The following is a 12,596-nucleotide window of genomic DNA, read 5'->3' on the forward strand; positions in this document are numbered from 1 at the left end:
ATGTTAAATTCCTTATGTTCTACGTGTAACTCCTCCCTTATTTATGGGCCAATTTCTTTCATTCAAAAAGCATTGTAATCAGGAAGGATGGGGGATTAACGCTTGCTATCGTTTGGTTTTATACAATGATAAAAAATATTTTTTAAATGAAATAATAAAAAAATTGACAAATATTTTTCAAAAATTAAAATCAACCTCAAACAATAGTTTCGATAGCAGACCCTATTCCTAACATACTTTCATAATCTGCAGTAGGGGATATGTGTATAACAAGAAGTGCAAAGGAGGAGATATTTTTTTAAGTGCAAAATCATGGTTTTGAAAAATCAAGCGATGAAGTTGAAATATTTTTTTGTATTTTACCTATTCCAACAAGGGACTTGAAATCCAAAGGATATATACATCAGGATGTGAAGAAAAAAGCAGACATGGTTTCCTTTACTTACTTTCATTGCTTGTGTCCACAGGCTGCTTTGTTTAGCCAAGGTTACGTCTTTTTTACGGGGTTACAAATCAGTGTACTCCAATTTGATCATGTTTCGCCATATTTCAAAGTAAAAACCAGTGTTCTACTGTGTAAAATCAATAAAATATAATTTAAAGGATCTCTGAGGCTGATACATAGTGTTTTGTTGGATTTATGAAAAAAAAAATGTATATATATATATATATATATATATATATATATATATATATATATATATATATATATATATATATATATAAATTGATTTTTCACGGTTAATTCTCCTACGGCCCCGCTGCACTCGTCTTTCTACTGCAGCTTATCAAAATTCTCTCCAAACCCCTTATGCAAGAGTTAACCAGCATCTTAACTCTTCCATCCCCTACACTGGTAAACTCTGGAACAGCCTTCCTTCGTCTGTATTTCTCCTGCCTATGACTTGACTTCTTTCAAGAAGAGTATATCAAGACACCTCTCCGCTCGAAATTGACCTCTCGTTTGGCCACTCTTTACTATACTGTCTATTGTGGGAGTAGCGTGTAGCGGGCTCTTTATTTACTACACTCTCTTTGTTGCCTTTGAGCTGTCTCCTTTGTTGTAAAAAAAAAGAAGGCAGAAACAGGAGGTAAGAGCTCCCGCTAGGTGCTACTGCAGACGGTGACGAGTAAAGGCATGACAGAGCGGGGGCATATAGGTGAGCGTGGCCGAGGTACTCATCTCCCTCACATTGGCCCTGGATCATGAGGTGGGTAAGAAAAAAATACCTCAAGACACAGGGTACAAGAACCTGCCACCAGCTAGCTGTCTTGAGGGGCCCTCCCAAAAGCAATTGAGTGATAGCGCACCACGTTATCGCATGCAGCGGGAGGACATTAGGCCACAGGTCTGCCCTCACGAGCCGAATTTTGCTTTATTCGGCCAGGCTGGGGCTGTCGAGACTGCTTATCAATGGTTCCCTTGTCAACAAGATAAAATAAACAAATCCTGACGTGGGTTACCACCATACCAACTGCTTCATTTGTCGTCTTGCCCTCAGCAGTGAAGGAAGACATTGCTGTTTACAGCTGCATCACCTAAGGCTTGAATTACTTCAAGCTAGAAAAATCTCGGTAAGTTCACTAACTAGGAGTTTTTTTTTTTTTTTTTTTACAGCTAAGGCAACAACAAAGAACATAATAATACAAAAGCCCGCTAAGCGCTGCTTCCTCAAAAGAGAAAAGAATGAGTGGCCAGAAGAGAGGTAAGCGCAGCTATTAGAGTATTGTATCCCAGACGCTTCCCAAGTTTTTCGGGAAGCAGTTGAGAAACAACTTGGATACATTCAGGAAAGAATTGAGAAACATTGAGAGAGAATATGTGTGTAATTCACCACGGACCGATCAAGTGTTGGACTCGTAATCGCCAGCAGGTAACCTCCCGACATGAGCAAGTGCACTGTAGCGTATATCTGTGTGTGTGTGTGTGTGTGTGTGTGTGTGTGTGTGTGTGTGTGTGTGTGTGTGTGTGTGTGTGTGTGTGTGTGTGTGTGTGTGTGTGTGTGTGTGAGTGTGTGTGATTTTCAAGTCTTGATAGTAAAGTATAAACTATTTTTATATTCGTCAAATTTCATTTATATATTTATGGGTGTGAGAGAGAGAGAGAGAGAGAGAGAGAGAGAGAGAGAGAGAGAGAGAGAGAGAGAGAGAGAGAGAGAGAGAGAGAGAGAGAGAGAGAGAGAGAGAGAGAGAGAGAGAGAAGGAGGGGGCACACCCTGCTGGGAGTGACCTCCTCAGGTGTGCGGGGATAAGGACATATCCACACCTCACTCACGGGAAAAAGGATTGGGATTATAATTATCATTCATTCACATACTTCAATGTCTAGCTAATTATAGGTGTGTGTGTGTGTGTGTGTGTGTGATATATATATATATATATATATATATATATATATATATATATATAGATATATATATATATATATATATATATATACACACACACACACACACACACACACATATACATATACACCCACACCCACAGACACACCAACACCCGCATATACGCGCGCGCGAGCGCCCAAAAGTTTCTCATGTTTTCCATCCAGGATGGAAAACAAAATTTTAATCTCAAATACTTCCCAACTGTTTCTCAGGACCGCCCACACCAGGAAAGTTTGTATGGAAACTCAGCTTTGACATTTCGAAAGTGTTAATGAGGCTCGTAAAAGGATCTCTGCCTGTCAGATTGTAGCTGCAGACTGATGGAAGCTGGAATGGCTTTTCTGTGCCTGGTATCGATTCGCGTTATTTTGGGAGCCACCGTTCGTAATAGTTCTTCAAAATCAGTACAAAAATGACTGCTTAACTACAAAAAATAGAATGTTCTTTTATCACTCAGAGAATGCTATTATTAGATCATATAATTGGCTTTATAATACAGGCCCGACACTGCCGTGCAATAACTTACATAATTCATACGGCGCCGAGGAGAGGGTCGTGGCTTTCCGAGATATCGGGAATCAGTCTGTAGCACAATGATTTCATTCTTATCGTTCTCTCCTATGCAGACCATGATTCGCTCAGCGGCGTCCAGGGCGTGCCGGGCGTGGGCCGCAGCCTCCACTAAGGCCAACATCACCACCACCACCACAGGGTCGTCCACCATCGGCACCAACGTGGAACGGCGGGAACGATTCCCCCACTCGGCCAAGTCCACCTCCAGCAGGCCGGCAGGGTGAGTCCTCGTGCTGGAGCGTTGCTAGGGCCCCTGTGACACATCGTGGTATTTTTGGTGTTAGATCGGTGAAATATGAGTATCTCACAGGGGCGTCCGCAGGAATATTTTCAAGAGCGGCAGGGCCAGCATGTTTTACGTCCTATACATAAACACGTCAAGTTTTATATCTCCCTTGGTGAACCACAAGGCAATGCCACGCACAGCCTCCCAATATTTGCACCACCAGGTGTTCTCCTGAGGTTTCGATGACTATTAAATTTGTCAAAACTTGCAAACGAAAGTGTAAACGGGAGTATGGCAGATTTCCAAGGGGGGAACTGCCCCTTCCAGACCCCTTCTAAACGCTCATGGCAGCTTACAGGTAACGATCGAGTGACACACTGTTTACTATGGGAACACGATGCTGTGCCGCTCCTGGACGCGAGGGCCCGGCAGGTGCTGATCCTACCGGCACCAGCCTAGCCGCGGACACCAATGGCGGGACTGCCCAACGCCCAGTGCCCAGCTTGATGCCTCGTTTGCCTGTCGCTTTGCTTGGCATCGGTTATAATTGTTTATTTTTTTATCTATCTTTTGTTTTGTTTTTTGAGGAAGCGGACCTACAGTGCCTTCCACAATGATACACGAGGATTTAATGAGACTATAAGAGGCCAGATAGTCTAAACAAGGCAACTCCTGAGAGCGGGCTATTCACGAAATTCCCTCCCCATCCAATAATATATCTAACCTCCATATAAAACTTTCAGTCGTGCTTGCATCAGCTACATAATTATCTGGTCAGTTTGTTTCACTCCTCCACCGCACTGTTCGTGGACCAGTTCTTGCCTATTTTTTTCCTGAACCTAAAACCTACTTCATCTAGCCTTTATCACATTCAAAATCTGAATAATCTTGAAGTATACGTCTTTCTAAGGGATGAAAGTAAGTTTTCTTTAGTCTTTTTCTGTACGGTAACTTCCAAAGTCCTTGAGTCATTTTGTTAATTCTTCTCTCTTTCCATACAATCTACATCCTTTATGTAATTGGGGCAACAAAACTTAACAGAATAATCTAGGTGAGGCCTCACCTGCGACAGATACAATTTATGGATAATTATTGTGTTCCGGTTGCTATGACTTTTGGCAGTAAACCTGCCTCCTCGCTGTGGTCTAATTTTCTTTCATCAGTAAATTTGCTGAAGTCACTGGTTCTAAGTTGTCAAGATCGCTGATGTAGCTGATAAACACACCGTAGTCACGATCGCTGATGTAGCTGATAAACACACCGTAGTCAAGATCGCTGATGTAGCTGATAAACACACCGTAGTCAGGGTCATTGATGTAGCTGATAAACACACCGTAGACAAGGTCATTGATGTAGCTGATAAACACACCGTAGTCAAGATCGCTGAAGTAGCTGATAAACACACCGTAGTCAAGATCGCTGATGTAGCTGATAAACACACCGTAGTCAAGATCGCTGATGTAGCTGATAAACACACCGTAGTCAGGGTCATTGATGTAGCTGATAAACACACCGTAGACAAGATCGCTGATGTAGCTGATAAACACACCGTAGTCAAGGTCATTGATGTAGCTGATAAACACACCGTAGTCAAGATCGCTGATGTAGCTGATAAACACACCGTAGTCAAGGTCATTGATGTAGCTGATAAACACACCGTAGACAAGATCGCTGATGTAGCTGATAAACACACCGTAGTCAAGGTCATTGATGTAGCTGATAAACACACCGTAGACAAGATCGCTGATGTAGCTGATAAACACACCGTAGTCAAGATCGCTGATGTAGCTGATAAACACACCGTAGTCAAGATCGCTGATGTAGCTGATAAACACACCGTAGTCAAGATCGCTGATGTAGCTGATAAACACACCGTAGTCAAGGTCACTGATGTAGCTGATAAACACACCGTAGACAAGATCGCTGATGTAGCTGATAAACACACCGTAGACAAGGTCACTGATGTAGCTGATAAACACACCGTAGACAAGGTCATTGATGTAGCTGATAAACACACCGTAGACAAGGTAACTGATGTAGCTGATAAACACACCGTAGACAAGGTCACTGATGTAGCTGATAAACACACCGTAGTCAAGATCGCTGAAGTTGCTGATAAACACACCGTAGACAAGGTAACTGATGTAGCTGATAAACACACCGTAGTCAAGATCGCTGAAGTTGCTGATAAACACACCGTAGACAAGGTCACTGATGTAGCTGATAAACACACCGTAGACAAGGTCACTGATGTAGCTGATAAACACACCGTAGACAAGATCGCTGAAGTTGCTGATAAACACACCGTAGACAAGGTAACTGATGTAGCTGATAAACACACCGTAGACAAGGTCACTGATGTAGCTGATAAACACACCGTAGACAAGGTCACTGATGTAGCTGATAAACACACCGTAGACAAGGTCACTGATGTAGCTGATAAACACACCGTAGACAAGGTCACTGATGTAGCTGATAAACACACCGTAGACAAGGTCACTGATGTAGCTGATAAACACACCGTAGACAAGATCGCTGAAGTAGCTGATAAACACACCGTAGACAAGATCGCTGAAGTAGCTGATAAACACACCGTAGACAAGATCGCTGATGTAGCTGATAAACACACCGTAGTCAAGATCGCTGATGTAGCTGATAAACACACCGTAGTCAAGATCACTGATGTAGCTGATAAACACACCGTAGTCAAGATCACTGATGTAGCTGATAAACACACCGTAGTCAAGATCGCTGATGTAGCTGATAAACACACCGTAGTCAAGATCGCTGATGTAGCTGATAAACACACCGTAGTCAAGATCGCTGATGTAGCTGATAAACACACCGTAGTCAAGATCGCTGATGTAGCTGATAAACACACCGTAGTCAAGATCGCTGATGTAGCTGATAAACATACCGTAGTCAAGATCGCTGATGTAGCTGATAAACACACCGTAGTCAAGATCGCTGATGTAGCTGATAAACACACCGTAGTCAAGATCGCTGATGTAGCTGATAAACACACCGTAGACAAGATCGCTGATGTAGCTGATAAACACACCGTAGTCAAGGTCATTGATGTAGCTGATAAACACACCGTAGACAAGATCGCTGATGTAGCTGATAAACACACCGTAGACAAGGTCACTGATGTAGCTGATAAACACACCGTAGACAAGGTCACTGATGTAGCTGATAAACACACCGTAGACAAGGTCACTGATGTAGCTGATAAACACACCGTAGACAAGATCGCTGATGTAGCTGATAAACACACCGTAGACAAGGTCACTGATGTAGCTGATAAACACACCGTAGACAAGATCGCTGATGTAGCTGATAAACACACCGTAGACAAGATCGCTGATGTAGCTGATAAACACACCGTAGACAAGATCGCTGATGTAGCTGATAAACACACCGTAGTCAAGATCGCTGATGTAGCTGATAAACACACCGTAGACAAGATCGCTGATGTAGCTGATAAACACACCGTAGACAAGATCGCTGATGTAGCTGATAAACACACCGTAGAGAAGGTCACTGATGTAGCTGATAAACACACCGTAGACAAGGTCACTGATGTAGCTGATAAACACACCGTAGACAAGATCGCTGAAGTAGCTGATAAACACACCATAGACAAGATCACCCACAAGGTAATCGCAGATGGTCTTACTGTAACTAAAGTCACCCAATGGACACACATAACCATATCCGGAGGCTCTAATTATTTCTTAAAATAAGGCGGAAGAGACATTTATTCATTTGGGAAGCCGGTAGACACCTGAAATTAGTTCACTTGTCTAGAGGAGCAGTGGTGGTCAACGGCATCATCATTTTGGTGATGCAGGTGGGACTTTCATCGGGACGCATCGTTTACATCGCTTGTCACATTTATTCCTGCCGTGTGCTAGGTTAGGGTTAATGGATGACAGGTAGGTGATACTCCTTATCATGACTTTTCCTTCCCGCAGAGAGGAGGGTCTCAAGTGGAGGTTCCCCGCGGACGACAGGACACAGGCCATGGTGGCGGCTGTCGAGAGCGGCTTGTATATGAACACCATCATCACCTTCAACTCCAAGGCGCCCATCACCCCTGACCTGATGGAGGAGGCGCTCGTCCACCTCTACGGGTAGGTGCAGTGGGGGCAGGGGCATACACAGGTACTGTATAATGCCTTGGTGGATAAGCTATGCTTCGTATGGATGTAGTTATGCTGTTCACGAGTGACCACATGTGAGACTTTTCTCATTTTCACTTTCTTCCAACAGCAAGATCGAATCACTCAGACTTTGTTTCCGGCAGCGGGACGGGCAGCTGTGGGTCGCCGACATGCCGCGACAAAAAATAGATTTTCAGGTACAGCACTATTAGCGATGCGTGGCTGCATACTGGCATAACTCCATGGCCTTGCCTTGCTAATAGGCAAAGTTTTGAGTGCTACATGTCATCCTTGTAGTCAGTCACAACACATCGCCGCTTTTGTCTTTCAGGTGATGAACTACACGGACTTGGATCACGAACAATCTGAACAGCATAAAGTAAAATTTGACCTCTACAATGGGCCGCTGTGGAATGCTCGGCTCATGCCATGTCCTCCAGATGCTCCCTGTCCTCTCCCTGAAGTGAAGGCAGCATATCCTCATCAGTGTCACCTCCTGATGTCCGTCCACCATGCTGCTAACGACGGAATAGTCTTACAACTGATCTCGGAGCTGCTGTCCCAAATCATCGACAGCCTCCTCGAGGGATCACCCGTGGACACCAGGCCTGTCGGGGAGCTCCGTGACGGCGTGGAGGCCAGAGAGGAGGAAAACAAGATTAGGGAAGAACTGGAAAGGGATCCTGAGAGGCTTATGTCGGCCATCAGAAAACATCTAGCGAGCAAACATCTTCCTCTGCTCATGGAAGCTTATGGTGTCCCGAACGAAGCAAACCCAACTACGACGTATTTGGAGCCGGTGCTCCTCGACAAGCAGACAGTGGAGAAGATCACTGCCAAGGCTCGCGCCACTGGCACCACCCTCAACGCCTGCTTCACTGCTGCCTTGAACGTGTCCATGATGGAGGTAGCGCGCGAGGGGGGTTTGGAAAGAGACGTCTACAGTATTTACACATGGGTCCCCGTCGATTCCCGCCGACTCATAAAGAGCTGTAAGAACCTTCCCCTTGGCTTCCATGCCATGCCCTTCACGCAGTGCACCTCAACGCCACGTGATGTGAAGAAAAACTTCTGGCAGTACGTGCAACACCTTGACACCGAGCTCCGCAGGAAGCTTAACAGGAACTACATGTGTGAACAGAGGGTGCTGCAGGCGCTGCTCAGGCCGGAGGGATTTACGCACGAGGTTAAGTTTGGTGGTCTACATATCCCTGACTGTGACTATCTTTTCTCAAACCTCTACTCTCCAAAAACCACTCTCCAGCGAGGAGTTGGCAAGAATGTTCAAATAACAGCGGTGGGCAGTTACATGGGCTTGCATACAAGGAACATTGGTGTAGGACAAGGTGTATTCCCCTTTCGCGACGAAGTCCGCTTTCAGTTCGGTTACTCCACAGGAGTCTTGAACAGGAGAGTAGGTGAAAGATTGCTCGAGAAAAACGTCTCTGTGCTCTATGATGTCTCCAATATGGTGGAGTAAAGGTAAATGTAGAACTATCTGGGGAGGTGGTGGCTGAGTGGTGAGAACGCTTGCCGGCGTCTATAGTATTTCCACAAGAAACTGGCGGGTGAGGTAGTGGCGGGTGCGGGGTCACCCCCGCCTCGCACCTTGCCACACACTCTCAACACCTCTGGCTTCCTCTCATATGTCAGCTATTTACTACCTTTACATGAATTTAATTAAATAATTGGATAATCCAATAAGGTCATATAGTGTTAAGATTGTAAAACGAAACGAAGATTTTGTATAAATACCACGACACTTGACAACATTGTATTCCAACGGTGTCAAGTGTCGTGGTATTTAAACAAAATCTTTGTTATCATCCTAAAAACGAAACAATCTTAACACTATATGACCTTACTGGATTGTCCAATTATTTAATTAAATTCATTTAAAGGTAGTAAATGGCTGACATATGAGAGGAAGTGAGGGGTGTTGAGAGTGTGTGGCAAGGTACGGGGCGGGGCTCACTCACCAGCCAGTTTCTCGTGGAAATACTATAGGAGTACGGGGGTTCGCGACCCTCCCGCCGATACAAATAGGCTAAGCTGGCAACTTTTCAGTCATCACCGAGTGGCCAAGACTACCCACATGCAGTTCTGAAGACCATCATCTATCGACCCGGACTCTAGATTTTAACTAATAGAGGATCGAAAATGAGCTCCTGGGGGCAGGATGAGACAAGGAAGATGGCGCCACTATAAACACCTACCTGCGCCATAACGGGTTGGGGTCGACCACCAGGCACCACCAAGAAAGTATTCCGGTGTTGTGTACGTAGATGTCCCCGTGTACGGAGCTGTCCTCGCGCGAATTGCGCATTGTCAGAAGCGAATGTTTACAAACAAAGACTTGCTGATCAACAAAGCTGTACGCAGGCGTCCCCTCGATAACATGGCTGCAGATTTACGGGATTAGAGACTTGCCAAATTTAGGGATGAAATAGGTCCTTTACAGCATCTTCTCTTAAATGGACATTATCCACCAAACCTTCCAAGCAACCAAAGGAGAAGTCTAATGGCTTCGTATTTAACCAAACAGAATGTCGTTAATGAAAAAAAATTACCCTTATGTGGTAGTTTTTAGCTTTTGATATGAGTCGTTCAATTTCGTTCAGAAATGTCCTGCGGGCAGGAGATGGACCCTGACCTCCGATATATATGAATGCGATCTGCCCTAAACAATTATCATATGCACATCAAGATAGTTTTGTTTTGATATTACCACTCCCGTATTTTTACCCGTGAATCACTGCAAAAAGGCTACTTAATGCCCATTCACTTCACTTATTACAAAACAGAGCGCTGTATTGGGTTCATGAATGTTTTTCCCATGAAAGAATAAAACAATATGTCCTCTCGCGCTTTAAAACACTGGTGGGACATCCATATATCCGCGACCAGCTGCGTACACAGATCCTTGTAGATAGCGGTTCGCCTTTTGTTTGTAAACAAAGCGGGGACAGCTTCGTACAAGGGCCATCAACGTACACAACACCGGTGAGGCGTCGTATTCCGTCCCACTCTCGTGAGTCGTCTCATTCTGCTCTGCGCATGCGCAGAACTCAATGTTTAGTATCAGTTTTGATATACATGTTTTTCCCAGGCAAGAAGGCGGGAATACATCATATTAGTATTCATGAAAAAATGGTCAAATTCGAGGCTGCCATGGACCCTGTTGCTCAGTTACTACTGAATGGAGAGTATTCCGTAAACCTGACCTTGAAGGACAATCATAAGATCAAAGGTAAGCTTTTTACAACCTACTAAAAGACGGTGCAGTGAATGAAATGGACAAAATAGCGTCCGCGCATGCGCAGTTCAACTCCCGGCAAAGGGGCAGAATACAACCCCCTCCCACACACACACTTGGTGATTTGTTTACTGTGACGAGGAATAACGCTGATATCCCGAATGACCAGGTGTGTGGAGTCGGAGTCAGAGTCGGAGGAGTCGGCTACTTTTGGCCGGAGTCGGAATCGGTAATAACACCTCCGACTCAGACTCCTTTACGTAATTATTTATCGCGTAATGTAGTTAAACATGAAGGAGTGGGAAGATGATTTCCTCTCAACAAGGAGTTGGTGCATGATATTCTTCTCCCCAACAGTCAAACTTTTTTTTAACTGGCCAGAGTTTCTGTTCCCAATGTTTGTCTTTCGCTCGGCTGTCCCATAAACACTGGAAACCCGGATATTTTGTATACCCTCCTTGTTGGCCAAGTAAAAAGTTGACCATTTCCAGATCCACACATATGACCCATTTGTGTTCATCATACTTGAGTAAATCTAATACAGTTTTAATGTGTTCATGATTCTCCTCTAAATGCACAAAGTGACCAATAGGAGTAATACACATTTTATACTTTTTTTAACTATCTATAAAAAGTCTCCATTCAAGAGGATCATACGGTAGAGCACCCATCGCTTTTAACAGATATAATATATTTATATATCTACGTGTGTCTAGTTAAATAAATAACTGTCTAAACTCTAAATACAAAGATAAAATAAATATCAACATACAAGATTACCTATGATATCTCTTATAGCTATGGGTGGGGCCAATATACAGCCCATAGATAAAAAGAAACTTGATAGAAAAGACTCTTGTCATTTTTAAACTCGTGACCCCAAAATACCCAAGAACAGGTCTCAAATTTAGGTCAGCAGAAAAAAAAGTAAAAAATTTGTTGTTTTGACCTTTGGAAATAGTTAATGTGTGAGGTGGAAGCGTCTGTCATATTCTTAAACCTTTCGGGGCCCAATCACGTACATTTAACAAGGCTTTCGTAGGATTTGTGGGGATTTCGATGGGTAGTTTTATGACCCTGGTGGTAGTTTGACAAAGTTTCTGAACCATGAACGTAAAGAAACACTCATGGGGACGCGTTTAACCTGATTTACGGCCGTTAGAAATGATTGATGCAAGAGAAGTCTCAGCTGGGTCAAGGAAGGTAAAGAAGAGGTAGAGTCATGCGCGGCGGGAGGAAATCACTCGTTGGCAACTCTTTAGCCTAGCCAGGCTTGGCCACGCCCCCTTGTTGCAGGCTCCGTGGCGAGTGCATAGAACACTGCTTCTCTCTCTCTCTCTCTCTCTCTCTCTCTCTCTCTCTCTCTCTCTCTCTCTCTCTCTCTCTCTCAGGTTCACTAAAATCACCGGTAATTTATGTATAAAGATACAATTTATGTTCACGTTTTAGCGTTAAACAATAATTTCGGAGAGTTACCTATCGAATAAGTAAGTTTTTTTTTAACTCCAGTTGCTCTCTTTTTGCGGTGACTAAACTATCTTTTAACTTTTTGCTATCGAGTGTCCCCTAGTGTATTTCATTGATATAACATGACCCAGCTATGCCAATAATAATAATAATAATAATAATAATAATAATAATAATAATAATAATAATAATAATAATAATAATAATAATGGTGTGGGGTGCTCAATATCATTGCAACCTTCAATTAAAATCACCTTGTCGCTATATGACCATGATATGATTGACGCTTTATTCAGCAAACATCTCCAGCTTATAGTACAGTGGATGGATCTGTACCCAGTCATGGTAGCTGTATGTTTTGATTAATAATATTAATACTCACTCTATGTGTTCCTCATAAGAAATGAAGTTCTTAATGGTGCGCTGCAGTCCTGGCAGGTTTAGTGTTGGGCAGGAGTGTGGTAATACTGATAGTTTTATGGTTTCATATGTTGTATGAAAATGAAAACACGCAGCAC

General features: G+C 43.6%; 1 protein-coding gene and 1 long non-coding RNA gene across 3 annotated transcripts in view; both read left to right on the top strand.

The window, feature by feature from the left end:
• Positions 1 to 3,016: 3,016 nt before the first annotated feature.
• LOC127006182 (uncharacterized) overlaps positions 3,017 to 12,596 on the top strand; it is a 64,684-nt gene continuing 55,104 nt past the window's right edge. Inside the window, exon 1 of the mRNA XM_050875745.1 lies at positions 3,017 to 3,183. Within this exon, the coding sequence (XP_050731702.1) occupies positions 3,020 to 3,183 (164 nt within the window). The 5' untranslated portion in view covers positions 3,017 to 3,019. The remainder of the gene's footprint in view (positions 3,184 to 12,596) is intronic.
• LOC127006184 (uncharacterized) lies at positions 4,747 to 5,931 on the top strand. 2 transcript variants are annotated; one of them, XR_007759180.1, is made up of 3 exons: positions 4,747 to 4,820; positions 4,929 to 5,072; positions 5,829 to 5,931. It is a non-coding gene; the product is annotated as an uncharacterized LOC127006184 (long non-coding RNA). The 2 variants fall into 2 exon arrangements; XR_007759181.1 differs by having other exon boundaries at positions 5,793 to 5,922.

The sequence above is a fragment of the Eriocheir sinensis genome, chromosome 32 (assembly GCF_024679095.1).
Source record: "Eriocheir sinensis breed Jianghai 21 chromosome 32, ASM2467909v1, whole genome shotgun sequence".
NCBI lineage: Eukaryota > Metazoa > Arthropoda > Malacostraca > Decapoda > Varunidae > Eriocheir > Eriocheir sinensis.